The sequence below is a fragment of the Mobula hypostoma genome, chromosome 30, assembly GCF_963921235.1.
Source record: "Mobula hypostoma chromosome 30, sMobHyp1.1, whole genome shotgun sequence".
Lineage (NCBI taxonomy): Eukaryota > Metazoa > Chordata > Chondrichthyes > Myliobatiformes > Myliobatidae > Mobula > Mobula hypostoma.
The window spans coordinates 3165233-3186630 of NC_086126.1; the positions used below are offsets into that span (position 1 = coordinate 3165233).

At 48.1% G+C, this 21398-nt stretch overlaps 1 protein-coding gene across 2 annotated transcripts in view; it reads right to left on the reverse strand.

Moving 5' to 3' along the window:
• The window catches only part of otub1b (OTU deubiquitinase, ubiquitin aldehyde binding 1b), a 39809-nt gene extending 19622 nt beyond the window's left edge, over nt 1-20187 (reverse strand). Inside the window, exons 1-2 of one of the 2 annotated variants that reach the window (XM_063036270.1) lie at nt 20121-20175; nt 7944-8005 (exon numbers count right to left, since the gene is read on the reverse strand). Coding sequence is in view for 1 of the 2 variants with exons in the window: in XM_063036269.1 (XP_062892339.1) it covers nt 7944-8005; nt 20121-20163 (105 nt within the window). In the remaining variant the exon portion in view is untranslated. Of the gene's footprint in view, nt 1-7943; nt 8006-20120 lie in introns of both variants that reach the window. The other variant, XM_063036269.1, reaches the window with a different exon arrangement.
• Between the last annotated feature and the right edge of the window lie 1211 nt (nt 20188-21398).

The window sequence follows — 21398 nt, forward strand, 5'->3', positions numbered from 1 at the left end:
CAACATTACCTCTCGGCTCCTAACCTCAGTCCCATGATTGATAAAGGCCAATACTCCGTATGCCTTCTTAACCACAGAGTCAACCTGCACAGCAGCTTTGAGTGTCCTATGGACTCGGACCCCAAGATCCCTCTGATCCTCCACACTGCCAAGAGTCTTACCATTAATACTATATTCTGCCATCATACTTGACCTACCAAAATGAACCTCTTATCTGCCACTTCTCAGCCCAGTTTTGCATCGTATCAATGTCCCGCTGTAACCTCTGACAGCCCTCCACACTATCCACAACACCTCCAGCCTTTGTGTCATCAGCAAATTTACTAACCCATCCCTCCACTTCCTCATCCAGGTAATTTATAAAAATCACAAAGAGTAGGGGTCCCAGAACAGATCCCTGAGGCACACCACTGGTCACCGACCTCCATGCAGAATATGACCCGTCTACAACCACTCTTTGCCTTCTGTGGACAAGCCAGTTCTGGATTCACAAAGCAAGGTCCCTTTGGATCCCATGCCTCCTTACCTTATCAATAAGCTTTGCATGGGATATCTTATCAAATGCCTTGTTAAAATCCACATACACTATATCTACTGCTCTACCTTCATTACATCCTCAAAAAATTCAGTCAGACTCATAAGGCACGACCTGCCTTTGACAAAGCCATGCTGACTACTCCTAATCATATTATGCCTCTCCAAATGTTCATAAATTCTGCCTCTCAGAATCTTCTCCAACAACTTGCCCACCACTGAAGTTAGACTCACTGGTCTATAATTTCCCGGGCTACCTCTACTCCCTTTCTTGAACAAGGGAACAACATCTGCAACCCTCCAATCCTCCAGAACTTCTCCTGTCCCCATTGATGAAACAAAGATCATTGTCAGAGGCTCATCAATCTCCTCCCTCACCTCCCACGTAGCCTGTGGTATATCTTGTCTGGTCCCAGTGACTTATCCAACTTGATGCTTTCCAAAAGCTCCAGCACATCCCCTTTCTTAATGTCTATATGCTCAAGCTTTTTAGTCTGCTGTAAGTCATCCCTACAGTCGCCAAGTTCCTTTTCCGTAGTGAATACAGAAGCAAAGTATTCATTAAGTATCTCTGCTATCTCCTCTGGTTCCATACACACTTTTCCACTGTCACACTTGATTGGTCCTATTCTCTCACATTTTATCCTCTTGCTCTTCCTGAACTAGGTGTGAAACTCCATCCCATCTAAACCCTTTGCTCTAGGGAGCTGCCAATCGATATTTGGGAAATTAAGATCTCCCACCACGACAACCCTGTTATTATTGCACCTTTGCAGAATCTGTCTCCCTATCTGCTCCTCAGTGTCGCTGTTACTATTGGGTGGTCTATAACAAACACCCAGTAGAGTTATTGATCCCTTCCTGTTTCTAACTTCCACCCACAGAGACTCCGTAGACAATCCCTCCATGACTTCCTCATTTTCTGCAGTTGTGACACTATCTCTGATCAGCAGTACCACGCCCACACCTCTACTGCCTCCCTCCCTGTCCTTTCTGAAACATCTAAAGCCTGGCACTCTCAGTAACCATTCCTGCCCCTGAGCCATCCAAGTCTCTGTAATGGTCACCCCATCATAGCTCCAAGTACTGATCCATACTCTAAGCTCATCTGCTTTGTTCATGATACTCCTCTCATTAAAATAGACACATCTCAAACCATCGGTCCGCGCACATCCCTTCTCTATCACCTGCCTATCCTCCCTCTCGCACTGTCTACAAGCTTTCCCGATTTGTGAGCCAACTGCCCCTTCCTCCGTCTCCTCAATTCAGTTCCCACCCCCAACAATTCTAGTTTAAACTCTCCCCAATAGCCATAGCAAACCTCCCCGCCAGGATATTGGTCCCCCTCGGATTCAAGTGCAACCCGTCCTTTTTGTACAGGTCAGGCCTGCCCTAAAAGAGGTCCCAATGATCCAGAAACCTGAATCCCTGCCTCCTGCTCCAATCCCTCAGCCACGCATTTACCCTCCACCTCACTCTCTTCCTATACTCACTGTCATGTCTGAGTACACTCTACTCCTTTACTCTTGACCTTGTCTGCATGCTTTTATGCGTTGGCGTAACACTTCACAGTACAGGCGACCCGGGTTCAATTCCCGCTACACCCCGTAAGGAGTTTGCACGCTCTCCCATGGACCGCGCAGATTTCCTCCGGGTGCTCCAGTTTCCTCCCACATTCCGAAGAAGTACCGGTCAGCAGGTTAATTGTTCATTATAAAACTGCCCCGTGATTAGGCCAGGGTTAAATCGAGACGATGGACGGTGCAGTTCAAAGGGCTGGAAGGGTTTATTCCATGCAGAATCTCAATGAATAAATAAACAAATAGATAAACAGTCAGACAAATAAAGAGATAGGGTCCAGGATGTCTCTGAGCAGTTGCAGAGTATCCCTGAAGGGGAGGGAGAGCAGCCGGAGGTGGTGGTACATGTTGGTACCAATGACATAGGCAGGAGAGGGGTAGAGGTTCTGCACAGTAAGTTTAGGGAGGAGGCTAAAGAGCAGGACCCCCAAGGCAGTAACCTCTGGATTACTCCCGGTGCCACGAGCTAGGAAAGGTCAGAACAGGACGATAGCGCAGATGAATGAGTGGCTGAGGAGATGGTGCAGGGGGCAGGGTTTCAAGTTCTTGGATCCTTGGAAGCTTTCCTGGGGAAGGGGTGACCTGTTTAAGCGGGACGGGTTGCACCTGAACTGGAGGGGAACCAATATCCGGGGAGGGAGGTTTACTAATGCTGTTGGGGAGGGTTTAAGCTAGATTTGCAGGGGAATGGGAACCGAAGTGAAGAGGCAGAGGATGGGGAGGTTGGAGCACAAGCAGAGACAGCTCGTAGGGAGTTTGAAAGGGAGGATGGCCGGATGATAGAACATAGATGTACTTAGACGGTCTATTTTAATGCAAGATGTATCATAAACAAGGCAGGCGAACTTAGATCAATACATGCAACTACGATGCTGGGGCCACTACAGAGGTTTGAATGTCTCAGGGGCAGGAACGGGTGCTGAGTGTGCTGGGCTTCAGATGCTTCAAAAAGGACAGGGAGGGAGGCTAAAGAGGTGCAGGAGTGGCATTGCTAATCAGGGATAGTATCACGGCTGCAGAAAAGGAGGGAGTCATGAAGGAATTGTATACCGAGCCAGTGTGGATGAAACCTGAATCAGGAAGGGGGCAATAACTCGACTGGGAGTTTTTTTATGGACTCCCAATAGTAACAAGAGATACTGAGGAGTAGATAGGGAGGCAGATTCTGGAACGGTGCAACAATAACGGTTGCTGTCAAATTTCCTAATATTGATTGGCATCTCCCCAGGGCAAGGGGTTTAGATGGGGGGGAGTTTGTTAGGTGTGTTCAGGAAGGTTTCCTGACACAATATGTAGATAAGCCTACAAGAGGAGAGGCTGTACTTGATCTGGTGTTGGGAAATGAACCTGGTCAGGTGTCAGATCTCTCGGTGGGAGAGCATTTTGGAGTTGTGACCACAACCCTATCTCCTTTACCATAGCACTGGAGAGGGATAGGAGCAGGCAATTTGGGAAAACATTTAGTTGGGGTGGGGGAAATGTGATGCTATTAGGCAGAAAATTGGGAGCAGATGTTCTCAGGGAAATGTACAGCAGAAATGCGGCAAACGTTCAGGGAACATTTACATGGCGTTCTGCATCCGTATGTTCCATTGAGGCAGGGAAAGGATGGGAGGGTAAAGGAACCATGGTGTACAAAGGATGTAGAAAATCTAGTTAAGAAGAAAAGCTTATGAAAGGTTCAAGAAGCTAGAAAAGTTAGAGCTCTAGAAAATTACAAGGGTGCCAGGAAGGAGCTTAAGAATGAAATTAGGAGAGCCAGAAGGTCCATGAGAAGGCCTTGGTGGACAGGATTGAGGAAAACCCCAAGGCATTCTACAAGTACGTGAAGAGCAAGAGGGCGAGCCATGCAAGAATAGGCAGATGCAGCATGAATTCGGCAGAGGCAGGTCCTGTTTGGCAAACTTACTGAAGCTCTTTGAGGATATAGTGAGCACAGTGGATAGAGGGGAACAGATGGATGGTACTTACTTGGATGAGGTACAACATAAAAGACTTTTATCCATAAGATGAAAGATGCATAGAGTTGGGGTGATGTAGTAGCGTGGACAGAGGATTGGTTAACCATTAGAAAGCAGAGAATTGGGACACATGGGTGTTACTCCGGCCGGCAATCAGTGGTGAGCGGTGTGCCACAGGCGTCTTTGCTGGGCCCACAATCATTCATGATCTACATTAACGATCTGGAAGAGGGGACCGAGCGTGGTGTTTCTAAGTTTGCTGACGACACCAAATTGAGTGGAAAAGCAAATTGCGCAGAAGATACGCAGAGTCTGCAGAGAGATACAGATGGGTTAAGTGATTGGGCACCGGTCTGGCAGATGGTGTATAACGCTGGTAAATGCGAGGTCATCCACTTTGGAAGGAAAAATTAGAGAGCAGATTGTTATTTACATGGTAAAAGATTGCAGCGTGCTGCTCTGCAAGAGGGACCTGGGAGTGCTTGTGCGAGGATTGCAAAATGCAGATGCAGCAGGCTATCAAGAAGGCAAATGGAATGTTGGCCTTCATTGCCAGAGGGATTGAATTTACCAGGGGTGATTGATCAGTCTGTGGCCTAGGGTAGAGGGAGTCAATTTTAGAAAACCTAGCACATTTATTTTTCAGCATAGTCCCCTCCTACATTTACACACTTAGTCCAGCGGTCGTGGAGCATACGGATCCCTTCTTTGTAGAAGTGGTCCACAGCAGAAGTGATTGATAAGTTTGTGGCCTAAGGCAGAAGGAGATGAGTTATTAACTTCAAACTTTCTGTATAATCACTCAAAGATTGAACTGCACGTGCATGTAACAAGAGTGTCTTGGACCTCCAGGTGGTCCACAGCAGGGGTGATTGATAAGTTCGAGGCCTAAGGTAGAAGGCTCTCGTTACGTGCACGTGCAGTTCAACTCTGAGTGAAAATGCAGAAAGTTTGAAGTTAATAACTCATCTCCTTCTACCTTGGGCCACGAACTTATCAATCACCCCTGATGTGGACCACTTTCTGGAGGTCCAAGACGTCGACTTCTACAAAGAAGGGCTCCGTGTGCTCCACGACCGCTGGACTAAATGTGTAAATGTAGGAAAAATAAATGTGGTAGGTTTTCTAAAATTGACTCCTTCTACCTTGGGCCACGAACTTATCAATCACCCCTCCCTAATGCGAGGGAGGTCATGCTGCAACTATACAGGGTACTGGTGAGGCCACACCTGGAGTACTGTGTGCAGTTCTGGTCTCCATACTTGAGGAAGGATATACTGGCTTTGGAGGCAGTGTAGAGGAGGTTCACCAGGTTGATCCCAGAGATGAGGGGGTTAGACTACGAGGAGAGATTGAGTTACCTGGGACTGTACTCAGTGGAATTCAGAAGGATGAGAGAGGATCTTATGGAAACATATAAAATTATGAAAGGGATAGATAAGGTAGAGGCAGGAAAGTTGTTTCCACTGGTAGGTGAGACTAGAACTAGGGGACAAAGCCTCAAGATTCGGGGGAGTAGATTTAGGACGGAGATGAGGAGGAACTGCTTTTCCCAGACAGTGTTGAATCTGTGGAATTCTCTGCACAATGAAGCAGTGGAGGCTACCTCAGTAAATACATTTAAGACAAGGTTGGATAGAGTTTTGCACAGTAGGGGAATTAAAGGTTATGGGGAAAAGGCAGGTAGGTGGAGATGAGTTCATGGCCAGATCAGCCATGGTCTTATTGAATGGCTGAGTTGGCTCGACGGGCCAGATGGCCGACTCCTGCTCCCGTTTCTCGTGTTCTTATCTAATAGGACCAATCAGAAGCGATAGTGGAAACGTGTGCATGGAGTCGGAGGCGGTAGCAGACGTACTTAATGAATACTTCGCTTCAGCATTCACCAGGGAAAAGGACCTTGGCTATTGTGGGGATGACTGACAGTGGACTGAAGAGCTTGAGCATGTACACATTAAGAAAGAGGATGTGCTAGAGCTTTTGAGAAGCATTAAATCAGACAAGTTGCCAGGTCTGGACGAGATATACCCCAGGCTTCTGTGGGAAGTGAGTGAAGAGATTGCTGAGCCTCTGAGAATGATCTTTGCATCATCAATAGGGACGGGACAGGTACCAGAGGACTGGAGGGTTGCAAATATCTTTCTCTTAATCAAGAAAAGGAGTATAGATAACCCAGGAAAGTATAGACCCAGTGAGTTTTACTTCAGTGGTGGGCAAATTGTTGGAGATGATCCTGAGAGGCAGGATTTATGAGCATTTGGAGAGACACAACCTGATTAGCGATAGTCAGCATGGCTTTGTCAAGGGCAGGTCAGGTTGTGCCTTATGAGCCTGAATGAATTCTTTGAGGATGTAACAAGACATATTGATAAAGGTAGAGCAGTGGATGTAGTGTATATGGATTTCAGCAAGGCATTTGATAAGGTTCCCATGCAAGGTTCATTCAGAAAGTAAGGAGACATGGGATCAAAGGAGACCTTGCTTTATGGATCCAGAATTGGCTTGCCCACAGAAGGCAAAGGATGCTTATAGATGGTTCATATTCTGCATGGAGGTTGGTAACCAGTGGAGTTCCGCAGGGATCTGTTCTGGGACCCCTCCTTTTCATGATTTTTATAAATAACCTGAATGAGGAAGTAGAAAGGATGGGTTAGTAAGTTTGTTGAAGACACAAAGGTTGGGGGTGTTGTGGATAGTCTGGAGCTTTGTCAGAGGCTACAGCGGGACATCGATAGGATGGAGAACTGAGCTGAGAAATGGCAGATGGAGTTCAACCCAGATTAGTGTGATGTGGTTCATTTTGGAAGGTCAAATTTGAACACAGATTATAATATTAATGGTAAGACTCTTGGCAGTGTGGAGGATCTGAGGGATCTTGGGGTCCGAGTCCATAGGACACTCAAGGCTGCTGCAGGCAGGTTGACAGTGTTGTTAAGGCATACGGTGTATTGGCCTTCATCAACCGTGGGACTGAGCTCAAGAGCCGTGAGGTAATGTTACAGCTATATAAGGCCTTAGTAAGACCCCGCAGAGCACTCACTATAGGAAGGATGTGGAAGCCATAGAAAGGGTGCAGAGGAGATTCACAAGGATGTTGCCTGGATTGGGGAGCATGCCTTATGAGAATAGGTTGAGTGAATAGCCTTTTCTCCCTGGAGCGACGGAGGATGAGAGGTGACCTGATAGAGGTGTATAAAATGATAAGAGGCATTGATCGTGTGGATAGTCAGAGGATTTTTCCCAGGGCTGAAATGGCTAACACGAGGGGGCACAGTTTTAAGGTGCTTGGAAGTAGAAGGGAGATGTCAGAGGTAAGTTTTTCACACAGTGAGCGGTGAGTACGTGGAACGCACTGCCAGCGATGGTGGTGGAGGCGGATACAATAGGGTCTTTTAAGAGACTCTTAGATAGGTACATGGAGCTTAGAAAAGAAGAGGGCTACGCGGTAGGGAAATTCTAGACAGTTTCTTGAGTAGGTTACATGGTTGGAATGACATTGTGGGCTGAAGCACCTGTAAACTGCTGTAGGTTTCTATGTTCTATAGATAGATAGACAGACAGATAAATAAAAGTAACTGGCTTTTTAGATATAAACATTATGGACAAGTGTCCGTGTACCTAATACAGTGGTCACTAAGTGTACAATATAATAAGATTATGAATAAATCATAAATATATTATCATAATAAGGCAATAATAGTAAATGATACACAATCAATTAAAATACATAAATACAGAATATGGTATGATATAATCCATAAAAAATACACATTTGGGGAAAGCACTACACTGGACATTCTCCAACACTGACAGGTGGAAGGAGAGGGTGTTGCACATCTGCTGCTGACCCAGTCCCCACACAACTCACCTCCTGTTGGATCCGGTCCTGCTGAGCCATGATGGCTTCATCATAGGCCAGGAAGTTCACTGCTACGGGGAGAGAGGGGAAAAATATTAACTCAACACTCCTCCTGTCCAAAACTCCCTACACCCGCCCGATACAAAAACACCCCACACCCAACCCAAACAGAGGAGTGAAGTAAAGAGCTGGGAAGTTGCTTGGTGGAAGTGATAAAGGGCTGGAGAAAGAGGAATCTGATAGGAGAGGACAGAAAGGGGAATCTGATAGGAGAGGACAGAAAGGGGAATCTGATAGGAGAGGACAGAAGTCCATGGAAGAAAGGGAAGGAGGAGGAACTCCAAAGGGCTGATGGGCAGGTCAGGAAATAAGGTGGGAGAGGGAAACCGGAATGGAGAATGGTGAAGTGGGGAGCGTGGGGTTTGCTGTTTCTGCCAGTCCATGACATATGCTAACGATAACAAACGTGATTCTTCAGAGGTAAACTGATTCTCCCCGCCACCTGCGGATCACATCCTGTGAGGCTACCCAGGCTGAATAGCTCAGAGAAAACACGTCATCGCAACGTCAGGTCCCACCTTCAAAAAGTATCAGCAGCAACATTTAGTTTTATAGGGCCTTGTCAGGAGATGGCGCCAGTGTGCCACATCAACACTGGGGGCTGCGGACCATACTTCTAAACCAGGGTGTCAAACTCATTTTAGGTCACCGGCCGGATTCGGCAAAATGCAACTTCATGCGGGCCGGATCAGTTGTGCACGCGCGTGCTCCCACAGCTTTCGTTGCCTTCGTTTTTTTTCAACCTGCTCTCATGTCTCAGTCTCTGCTATAACTACACAGTGTTTCACTTTACCAATTTCGTTTCTTATGAAGAAGATTGCCTAGCAAGCATTATTTTTATGATTGGCATTAACTTATAGTCGTAGGCTACAAGAAAGTTGTGATGAGAGAGAGAAAAAACGACACTATTTTGGCTAAGCTTGTTTTGGGAGCCACACTCTTTCCACTAATAAACCATTTGAAATCGAACATTAGCAGACACAAATGTAGACATAACGAAACAAATTGTAAATGTAGGCTACACAACTGCACCTAATTTTTATTAGCCTGCTTCCATCAAACTCAATGAACACAGCTAGCCTGCAATTTTTATTGAAGTGATCACATTTACAATAATAGAATAGCCTGAAAATGAATGAATCACAATATTATGACGCTCAATATTTCATAACGCATTTTGCTTACATGTCGCAGTGCATCGAGCAGTGTCACTCATTTTTCACTTGCTGCTCTTGGCTTTAACCAGCCTGTCAACATCAGGGGCCAGTTTCTGGGCAGTTGTGATTTTCATAATGTCATTTAGATGTCTGTGTGTCAGCTGTGACCGCAGTTTGGATTTGTTAATGTTCATTCTGGAGAACGACTGCTCACAGAGATGTGTTGTCTCGAACATGCAAAGGATCTTTGAGGCAAAGTCTGTCATCTTGGGGTACATCGGTCCCAGGTATTGATAGAATGAGCCCAGACCCACAGTCTCAAACTTATATTTCAAAGCCAAGTTACACTGAATTTCAATTAGTTCCATTTGGAGTTCCTTTGGCACATCTGATGCTGCGTTGATGGCAAACGGCGAGCAAAATAGAATTCCTTCTCGAGCTGAGTGAAGGCTTGGAAATGATTCTGAAACTCACCTTTCAGCCGTGATATTTTGTCCTTGTACCTGTCCATGTTGTCATTATTCCCACGAGCGACACACACAGACTGCAAAGAGGGGAAATGAGCTGGGTTGCTCCGGGATGGTTGCATCTCCCACAGGCCTAATTTAACTTGAAAGGCACGAATGCTGTCGTAGTATTCTGTAACAAGTTTGTTGCGGCCTTGCATGTTAACATTAAGCACATTTAAGTGCTCTGTTGTATCCACCAAAAATGCAAGATCATGAAGCCAGTCTGGGTCATCCAACTCTGCCACTGGCTTCCCTTTCTCATTTATGAATAGTCCAATTTCCCCACGTAACTGAAAAAAACGTTTGAGCACAACCCCTCTGCTCAACCAGCGGATTTCAGTGTGGTAGGGTAGGCCATGTCCAATACTACTTTCAGACAAAAGAGTGTCAAATTGCCAATGGTTGAGTCCCTTGGCTCTAATAAAATTAACCGTTTTGATTACTACATCCATGACATTGTCTATTTTAGGGCTCCTGCTACATAACGCCTCTTGGTGTATAATACAATTAAAATTCCAGAATTCCTGCTCTGAATTCTCTGTCTGAACTTTCTCTCTGAGTTTCACAACAACTTTTTTCCCGACCATGGACGGTGCGCCATCTGTTGCCACGCTGACAGTGTGACTCCAGTCAACCCTCAGTCTGTCCAAGGCCTCGACGAGGCTGGAGAAAACGTCATTCGCCATTACGGTGTTCGTCATGGGCACCATCTCCACAAACTCCTCGGTGACGGGCAAAGATGCATCAACACCACGAATAAATATTCCCAATTGAGCTACATCAGTCTCATCAATTGCAATAGAGAAGGCAATAAATGACTTCATTTTTTCATTTAGTTGACTGTTCAAATCTCCTGCAAGGTCCCCGATTCTCTCTGCCACAAGCTGATATTACCAAAAGCCTGTCTCTTCTCAGGGCACCAGCTCAGCCGCCGTCAGCATGCATGCTTTGATGAATTCTCCCTCTGAGTATGGCTTCGATGCAGCAGCTATTTTGTTGCAATAATATAGCTGGCCTTGACAGCTCCATCATGAGTCTCTCGACTTCTGGTGAACACTGATTGCTGTTTTTTCAGAGCTGCTTCAAGCTCGTTTACCTTTTGCGTTCCGAGTCGTCCTACGTACTTGACATATTTTTCTCCGTGTGATGTCTCATAGTGTCGTTTGATATTGTACTCTTTTGCCACAGCCACTTATTGTGAGCATATCAGACACACAGGTTTGCCGTTGACCTCACAGAAGAAAAAACGATCTTTCCAATTATCGTTGAATATCCAACCTTCGATATCAACTTTTCTTTTCTTGGAAAGCATTTTGAACCACAGCAGCAAACAGTCTCAGCCTTGCTCCAGGTGTTAGTTACCTGAGTACTCTGTGTGTTTATACTGTGTCTGACGACGTAAGTGGGGCCCTAGTGGTCTTCAGTGCAGGGTGGTAGGTGCTTCAGCACAGCGGGTGGTTAACAGCCGCCTACTGTTTTCTAAGTACACACAACAAGCTGCCAGCAGACAGCGGCTGCCGTACAGATACATAATAAATGGTCGTGAATATACTTTTTTTTTTCCCCAAAATCATCCGCGGGCTGGATTGGACCCCTTCGCGGGCTGGTAGTTTGACACCCCTGTTCCAAATAAACTTTTATATATCCCTCTTTTGAATTACTCTCACAAAAAATCTGCAATGTATAATTTCCCTCTGAGCAATGCACTTTCAGGTTAAGACCATAAGACCATAACTAACTTGATGATCTACAGATTTCACAATTATATGAAGGTCTCTGTGGACCAGATAGGTACGACATCTTTAAGCGACGGGACTCCAAGCCAGGTTGAAGCAGAGGGTTGAGGTCCCCTCTACCCAGCATCTTGTTGGCAAATGTGCGGTTGCTGGAGAACAAAATTGAGGGCCCGAGGGTGTGGTTGGTGTATCAGCGGGAAATGAGGTACTGCTGTATTAAGTGTCTCAGCGAGACGTGGCTTTCTCCCAGCACACCAGATTCCAATCAAACCAGAAGGCTTCTCAATGTTCAGTCTGGACCAGACTGCTGATTCAGAAAAGGCAAAAGGTGGAGGTGTGTGTTTCAAGATAAACTCTCAATGGTGCTCCAATGTGTCGGTTTTCTCGAACTCGTGTTCCCCTGACGTTGCACACCCAACAGTCAAATGCCATAATCCTCCATAATCCTGAGCGCAATTTACGTACCACCAGTGGCCGATACTTAGGTTGGAGCAGCAAAACCTTATATTCCGTCTAGGCAGCCTCCAACCTGATGGCATGAAGATCAATTTCTCAAACTTCTGGTAATGCCCCCTCCCCCACTTCACCATTCCCGTCTCACCTTATCTCCTTACCCGCCCATTATCTCCCCCTGGTGCTCCTCCCCTTTTCTTTCTTCCATGGTCTCTGTCCTCTCCTATTGGATTCCCCCTTCTCCAGCCCTGTATCTCTTTCGCCAATCAACTCCATGGCTCTTTACTTCATTCCCTCCCCCCGCCAAGTTTCACCTATCATCTTATGTCTCTTCCTCCCCCCCACCCCACCTTCGAACTCTGACTCCTCGTCTTTTTTTTCTCCCGTCCTGATGAAGGGTCTCGGCCCGAAACGTCGACTGTTTACTCCTTCCATGGAGGCTGCCTGGCCTGCCGAGTTCCTCCAGTGTGCGTTGCTCTGGATTTCCAGCATCTGCAGGTTTTCTCTTTGTTAGCCTCTTACGTCAGCGGTCTGAGTTATCCACCTGCTTCAAGCAGACTTCAATTACACCAGTGCCTAAGAAGAACACGGTGATCTGCTTCAATGACTATTGCCCAGTGGCACTTACATTCACAGTGATCTGTCCCGTTTGACCATCAAAACCTGGAGGAACCGTCTCAGACTCCCACAGACCCCAGCGATCGCACAATTTCCGAGGCCGACGTGCGAGCAGCCCTCAGGATGGTGTGCCCACCGAGAGCACCCGGTCCAGACGGGGTACCTGGCCGTCACTAAGGACCTGTGCTGACCAATTGGCTGGGGTGCTCACCGAGATGTTTAACCTCCCGCCCCGGCCGTCCGAGTGCCCGAGAAGAAGACGGTGACCTGCCCCAACGACTATGGTCCAGTAGCACTTCCATCCGCTGTGATGAAGTGTCTTGAGGGGTTGGTGTTGAAACATATCAACTCCTGCCTGGGAAGCGACCTGGATCTGCTCCAGTTTTCCTACCGTCACAACAGGTCCTCAGCAGATGCCATCCCGTTGGCCCTTCACTCAACCCTGGAACATCTGGACAGCAAAGGTGCATACATCAGGATGCTCTTTATTGACTACAGCTCAACATTCAATACCATCATCCCCTCACACTAATCAATAAGCTCCACGACTTTGGCTCAGCACCTTGTGCACTTAGATCCTCAATTTCCTCACTTGCAGACCCCAGTCAGTTCAGACTGGCAACAACACCTCCATGATCTCCATCAGTACAGGTGCACCACAAGGCTGTGTGCTCAGCCCCTGCTCTACTCACTTTACCCTTAGGACTGTGTGGCTACGCACAGCTCCGATGCCAAATTCATGACACCACTGTCATAGGCCGAATCAGCATAAAGGCAGGAGATTAAAAATCAGGCAGAGTGGTGTCATAACAACAACCTCTCACTCAATGGCAGCAAGACCAAGGAACTGACTTCGGGAGGGAACCAGAGGTCCATGGTCCACGGTCTCCACCGGGGGATCAGTGGGGAGGGTCAGCAACTTTAAATTCCTCAGTGTTAACATTTCACGGGACTTCTCCTGCGCCCAGCACTTCAGTACAATTACAAAGAAAGCACAGCAACTTCCTTAGGAGGTTGCGAAGGTTCGACAGGACATCTGAAACTTTGAGGCACTTCTATAGACGTGTGGTGGGGAGTTATTGACATCATGGCCTGCTATGGAAACACCAATGCCTTTGTATGAAAATTCCTACAAGAGGTAGTGGATACAGGCCAGTACATGACGAGTAAAAACCTCCCATCATTAAGCACATCTACACAGTGCTGTCGTAGGAAAGCAGCATCCGTCATCAGAAACCTGCACCACCCAGGCCGTGCTCTCTTCTCACTGTTGCCATCAGGCAGGAGGTACAGGAGCCTCAGGACTCACACCACCAGGTTCAGGAACAGTTATTACCCCTCAAACATCAGGCTCCTGAACCAGAGGGGATAACTTCACTCGCCCCGTCACTGAGCTGTTCCCACGATCTACGGACTCACTTTCAAGGACTCTTCTTCTTCTTGTTTTACGGCAGTTGGCACCAGCTTAATGGTGCATTACCACCACCTTCTGCTCCGCAGTGTGCAATAGACTTACATTCCAAATTCCTTCACCCAATCATACCCACATAAATACCCTAACCTACATTTTAGCGCAGAGGAACATCTAGAGAAACTTCTGAAATGCCTGCTTCACTGCCGCTGCTACTGTGCGATCAAGAATCTCCGCAGGGAAGGCCCCAAATCCTCGGCTTTGCCTGTTGCCGGGGCAGGGGTCGAAGCGCTCGGCAGAGATGGTGCTCGGTGCTTGGAGTCGGAGGCTCGGAGTTTTCGGACGGTCTCAGAGTCGGGTGCTTCCAGGATACTGCATCGGCAAGTTTGCGGCACTGGGAGCTCATGGCAGGGAGAGTTTCTCCCTTCTACTGTCTGTGTGAGATGATGGGACTTTCGAGAGACTTTGAGACCTTTTTTACCATGCCCATGGTCTGTTCTTCATCAAATTACGGTATTGCTTTGCACTGTTGTAACTATACGTTATCATTATGTGGTTTCTGTCAGTTATTTTAGTCTCGGTTTGTCTCGTGTTTCTGTGATATCATTCTGGAGGAACAAATTGTATCATTTCTTAATGCAAGCATTACTAAATGACAATAAAAGAGGACTGTGTGTCCTCATAATCTAATCCTCCCATCTTTGGTCATCCTAGTACCATATTCCTGCTTATCCGTCATATCCTGTAAAAAACCTCTGTACCCCTTAAGAAAGCTAAAAATACCTGGACCTGTGCTCTCTCACCTGTGCCCAGCAACCCTTTTAATGTGAATTCCTGCACCCCCCAATTCCCTTAGATTAATTCTCATCATCTCTCTCTCTGTATCCCATACTTCCTGCAACTCAGGACTACATGTTCTACTGACTCCTCTTCCTGACATTCCTCACACAATCCTGTCTGGTGTTTCCCTATCATTTTCAATGTTTTGTTTAACGCACAGTGCCCCAGCCTTAACCTAGTCCAAAGGACTCTTTTATCTCACGTTCTCAATAATTATTGCTTATTTACTTAATAATATTTCATTCTTTTTGCATTTGCAGTTTGTTGCCTTTTGCACTCTGGTTAAACGCCTAAGTTGGTGTGGTCTTTCATTGCTTCTGTTCCGGTTATTCTATCGAGTATGCCCGTGAGAAAATGAACCTCAGGTTTGTATATGGTGAAATGTATGTACTTTGATAATAGACATTTTGCTAGAAGGAATAAAGGCGCAGACTTTTCGAAACAGGAAGCAAATTCAGATGCGAAGGGGCGTGGGAGACATCCTGTAGAATTCCCTAAAGGTGAGCTCGCAGGTTGAGTCGGTGGCAGGAAAGGCAGATGCACTGTTTCGAGCAGGGACGTAGCGCTGAGGATTTATAAGTCAGACCACATTTGGAGTATGGGGCGCACTTCTGGGCGGCTTATCTGAGAACAGACGCGTTGGCATCGGAGGGGGGTTCAGAGGAGGTTCACGGGAACGGTTCCGGCAATGACGGGGTTAATGTACGAGGAGCAGCAAATCGTAAACGAGGGGTTCTGCGGTCGCTGGGTATCCAGAGCTGCCCACAAGGTGCTGGAGGAACTCGGCAGGTCAGGCAGCATCTGTGGGGGTGGAGTAAACAGTCGCTGCCTCGGGTCGAGACTCTTCAACTGGACTCGAGTAAGGAGGCTTTGATGGCTCTGGGCCTGTACTCACTGGAGTTTAGGAGAATGGGGGTGAGGGAGGGGATCTCACTGAAACCTGTCAAGAAAGGTCGACAGTACACACACAGAGAACGTTTCCTTAGTGGGGGGCTCTGGGACCAGAGGGCACAGCCTCAGAACAGAAGGACATCCTCTTAGAACAGAGATGAGGAGGAATTTCCTTAGCCAGAGGGTGGTGAGTCTCTGGAATTTGTTGCCACAGGCAGCCGTGGAGGCCCTAAAGGGGCGTGCTTCTACTCTGACACTGTGCCCTTTGGTCCTAGATCCCCCACTTTGCGAAACATCCACTCTACTTGGGCCTTTCAGTACTGGATAGGTTTCAGTGAGATCTCTGCCACTCATTCTTCTAAACTCTCGCGAGTACAGGCCTAGGGCCACCGAAGGACCCTCAGGCGTAAACCCTCTCCTTCCCGGAACCATTCACGTGACATCCCGGCACAGCTGACAGACCAATTACAGACAGCGAACATGCAGGTGCTGTTTTGGGAAGACAGACGAGACACATTATTGCGACAGGATCTGAGTACGAGAAAGACCATTCTGCAAGTTAGGTCAGACCACGGGAAAGAGCGCGACTGGAATCTTGGGCTGAGAGAGAAAGCTGGAACGAGTTTACTATTTTATGGGTCTCAGCCCGAAACATCGACTGTACCTCTTCCTAGAGATGCTGCCTGGCCTGCTGTGTTCACCAGCAACTTTGATATGTGTTGCTTGAATTTCCAGCATCTGCAGAATTCCTCGTGTTCACTATTTTAATTCCTGGCAAGTTGGACTTGTCACGAGGAGAGATTAAAGTTGACATAGAATCTTGGAGGATACAGTCCCTTTGGCCCAACAAACCCATGCTAGCCACGGTGCCCACTCACCCCTTCACAATTTCCTGCTTTTGGCCAATCCTCACCTTCCCACTGAGGCACACTCATCTAAAGAAGACGTGTATAGGAAACTGACATTCTTTGCTAGCAAGCATTTCCAAGTGCCTCTTCCACCACTTCCTCTGGGATCAACATCTCTGAGGATTTATCTTGGACAGATCACAGCATCAACATCAGGGTGTACATGCTAGGGAGGCTGGCGTGAGGGAGAACCTCAGCACTAGGTACTCTGTCTCTCCAGGAGGTGCCCATGATGTGACAAAGACACCTTAAATGGAAAGCGTTGTGCCTTCTCCCTGCTTATACGGCGTCCAGGTCTCTGTCGTGCTGGTGACACAAGCTTTTGGCACTGCCATCTTTGTTTTGACTGAGAGTGTGGAGTTCCCCCAAACTTGTCGGGTGAGGCGGGCGGGAGTCGTTACAGCCTTGCCGATGAGCTTGTCGATTTCTGCATCCGCTTTCTGACGGACCCCAGGTATGTGAACTGACGAACAACATCGAGTTTGTAGTAACCAGCAGTAATGACTGGTGGTGCCTCCACGTTCTCCCCCCTTTCAGGCTGACGGTCAGACCAAATTCCCTGCAGGCCTGGGAGAAGCGATCCATCGAGCTTTGGAGACGCTGTGGAGTGTGGGTTGTGACTGCTGCATCCTCAGCAGACATATCACAGCCTGGTGCACTCTGGCCTGGGCTCTTAGGCAGGTGAGGTTTAAAAAGCCTGCCATCTGATCTAGCGTTGAGGTAGATCCACTCTGCTGCAAAGCCAAATGAGTGCTTCAGGGGAAGGGCAAAGAAGGGCGAGGACACAGCCTTCCTTAACGTCGCTGCTTTGTAAAGGACACTGAGGAGGTGCCGTGTACCGCACAGTCCCCTTCATGTTGCTGTGGAAGGACCTGATCGTGTCCTGTAGCCTTGGCGGGCAGACAACGTTAAAGAGGATCTGTCTCTGCTGACCAAGAGAATTACCTTGGTGAGATCTATAAACACAAAGTACAGGGGCTTCTTTTCGTTCTCTGCCCTTCTGGAGTTGGCAGAGGGAGAAAATCATGTCCACAGTCGTCCTTCCAACACGGAAGCCACTTTGTGACTCTGGGGAGACACACTCAGCCAACTTCCATCGAAGACCAAAAGGACCTGCCTCTCGGTTTTTTTGCACTACCTTACTTTCCATTTTCTATTTATGATTTAGAATTTAAATTTTTAATATTTACTATCAATTTGTACTCCAGGGAGCGGGAAGCGCAGAATCAAATATCGCTGTGATGATTGTACGCTCTAGTATCAATTGTTTGGCAACAATAAAGTATAAAGCATCCAGGCATACAGTGAAATGCGTCGTTTGCGCTAATGACCAACACAAAAGTTGTGCTGGGGGCAGCCAGTAAGCCTCACCACACATTCATACACAGCATACCTGCAAAGCTCAGCAGAACGACAGAAAACACAGCCACAAAACGAGCCCCTCTCCCACCGACTCACACACAGACAGTCAGGACCTCCAGGTCTCGTCCCTGCTGAAGGCCTCTGACGCCCTTACCCGGAAGAAAGGCGGAAGGCAGACTCCGATTGGGTGAGCACTCTGCGGAGTGCCCGCTTTCTGTGCGGCAGACATGACCGCGAGCTTGCCGTCCCCACCCCACTCCGACCTGTCCGTCAGCAGCCTCCTGGGACGTTACCACGAGGCGCAAAGCAATGCGGAGATCACTTCTCAGTCTTCCAAACCCCAGGCGACCTGCTCAGTCAGGCCCACTCGACCTCCCATTGCAGGAGGAGCTGACCTCGCCCGCACCTGCCTTCAGGCTGGAGCTTCCTGCGACCTCCCACCCCGTCCTGCCCTGCAGAGCGACATCCAGAACAGACTTGAGGAAGAGGACCTCATCTCCCATGGTCACACGGAACAGAAACAGGGCCGAGGTTTTCGGAGCACCTGCCATGCGCGGTCCCAAGCCGGCCGGCTGCGAAGGGAAAATGGTTGGGCGGTGGGGGGCACCAACCCCATCCTGTAAAATCCCAGAGCTACAGAAACACCAACAAGGATCTCGTCCCTGGGAGAGGAAGGGTCTCCAAAGATGGGCTACACCTGGGGAAGCCTCGCAAGAATAGCCCAGGACAGAGGATCCTGGCAAGCTGCCATTGGCGGCCTGAGCCCCAGCAGGGGTGAGGGGCTTAAGTAAGTTTGTGACAGACACCAGAATTTAATATTCAAAGGGGATCTGCTAGTTGAGGTGTGCTACCATTGTAAATAAGTAATTCTGAAAATGCACCTGATTATATCCAAAATGTTAAAGTGAGTGATTGCAAAAATACAAACTGTAATCACACAACACACATCAAAGTTGCTGGTGAACGCAGCAGGGCAGGCAGCATCTCTAGGAAGAGGTACAGTTGACGTTTCAGGCCGAAACCCTTCGTCAGGAACTTCGTGAGTCCTGACGAAGGGTCTCGGCCTGAAACGTCGACTGTACCTCTTCCTAGAGATGCTGCCTGGCCTGCTGCGTTCACCAGCAACTTTGATGTGTGTTGCTTGAATTTCCAGCATCTGCAGAATTCCTCGTGTTTGCGTTTTTAAAGTGTAATCACTTTGTGTTGATTCTGGTCACTGCTTTCTTTACTGCGATTTTCACCGGGACGGTCTAGCTCTGCGGCCTGCAGTTGGTGAGCGAATCAACACTAAATTCAACTGAACCCAACATTTCCTGAGACTATTTCAAGGACTCCGTAGTTTGATGCTTTATATTCTGTGCTTTTCACTCGGTTTTCTGCCCGTTGTGCGCTTGATGTTTTCTTTGAACAGATTGTGTGGTGTTTCTCTGTTTTGCGGCTGTCTGCGGGAAGTCTAATCTTCCTCCAGGGTCAAGATGTCCTCTACCATCCAAACATGCTGTCACAATCTGCACTCAATTCAGCATTCTGAACTTTATCTTAGAACACAGAACAGTGCAGGCCCTTCACGCCACAATGTTGTGCCGACCCATTAACCTAATCCAACATCAATCTAATCCTTCTCTCCCACACAGCTCTCCATTTTTCTGTCATCCATGTGTCTCTTAAATGACCCTAATGTATCTGCCTCTACCACCACCCTATACTTGGGAGTTCCAAGCACCCACCACCATCTGTGTAAAAAAAATCTAACGTTGACATCCCCCCTATACTTTCCTCCAATCAGTGTAAAATTATTCCCTCTCGTTTCAGCCACTTCCACCCGGGTAAAGGCCCCAGCACTGGTCCTTTGTTTAAAGTTCTATTCACCACTATAGACTTTCGCCACCTGACGTAGCTTCCCTGACCAGCTCTGTTCGAAACCCCTACATTCATTGAGGGAGGGGAGCAGGGGGGAGGGAGAGGGGCAAAGGTAAGGGGGGGAGGGGAGGTAGAGAGTGAGGTGGGAGGGGGACAGAGGGAGGGAGGGGAGGAAGGAGAGGCAGAAGAGGAGGAGGAGGAGGAGGAGAGGAGGGAAAGGACGGGACTGAGGAGGAGAGGGGGCAGGGCTCACAGGATCTCCCCTCTCTCCCTTTAACCTGGCTCCGGACCGAACCTGCATCCGCCCGGGCCGCCCCTTCAGCCTTGCCGGGCCCCGATAGTTCACACCCACCGCCGCCCGACCCCTCTCCGGTCCGTTACCTTCCACATCAACCACCGCCGGCTCCTGCTGCTCGGCCGCCATCTTGCCCGCGCGCTGGGGACGCTGGGAGCCGCCGCCACTTCCGGCCTCCCGTTTCCGGCCCAGCACCCAGAGAGGGGCAATGCGCCCCCCTCTCCTCCTGCCCCGCACCTCTCCCCTCAACGCCACCCTCATGAGTTGCAGAGTCCTTGAGAGGCTCTGGTCTGCACCTAGCACTGATATGCAATCACAAGGAGGAGGATGTGGGGAATGGGCAAGGTGGGAGATAGAATGTGTGTGGTCATGCACTTTGGTAGAAGGGATTACCATTAATTCCTGTATCTTGCTATTTTCCCCAAGGGGACAGAATTCCAGAAGTCGGAGGTGGAAAGGGACTTGGGATTCCTCGTGCGGGACTCCCTAAACGTTAACTAGCAAGTCAGATGCGTACAGCAATTCATTTTCCCCCCACACAATTAAAGCATGGAATAATCTTAATCCTAACATAGTCACACAACCAAACCCAATTACATTACAGGCAGCTTTTCTTCTTCAAAAAGCCCCTTCTTAAGCCTGCCCTCCGTCACCTCCAGTTTAAATTCCATGCGGAATATTTTGGAGGATCAAGAACCAAGAACTTGCAGATTGAGCCAGTGGTGAGGAAGGCAAATGTGAATTCAGTGTTCATCTCCGAAGGACCATAAGGTACAGGAGCAAAATTAGGCCATTTGGCTCATCGAGTCTGCTCCACCATTTCATCACGGCTGATCCTTTTTCACTCTCCTGCCTTCTCCCGGTATCCCTTCATGCCCTGGCTAATCAAGAATCTATCAACCTCTTCCTTAAATATACACAAATTCCACAGATTCACCACTCTGGTTAAAGAAATTCTTCCTCATCTCCATTCTAAAAGGATGCCCCTCTATTCTGAGGCTGTGTTCTCCGGTCTTCCACTCTCCCACCACAGGAAACATCCTCTCCACATCCAGTCTATCAAGGCCTTTCACCGTTTGACAGGTTTCAATAAGGTCACCCCTCATTCTTCTGAATTCCAGTGGGTACAGGCCCAGAGCCATCAAACACTCCTCATATGACAAGCCCTTCAATCCTGGAATCATTTTCATGAACTTTCTTTGAACTGTCTCAATGTCAGCACACCTTTTCTCAGATAAGGGGGCCAAAACTGTTGACAATACTCGAAGTGAGGCACCAGTACTTTATAAAGCCTCAAGGACCGGAAAAAAAGCAAGGATGCAATGCTGAGGCGTAATAAAGCACTGGTCAGACCGCACAGAGTT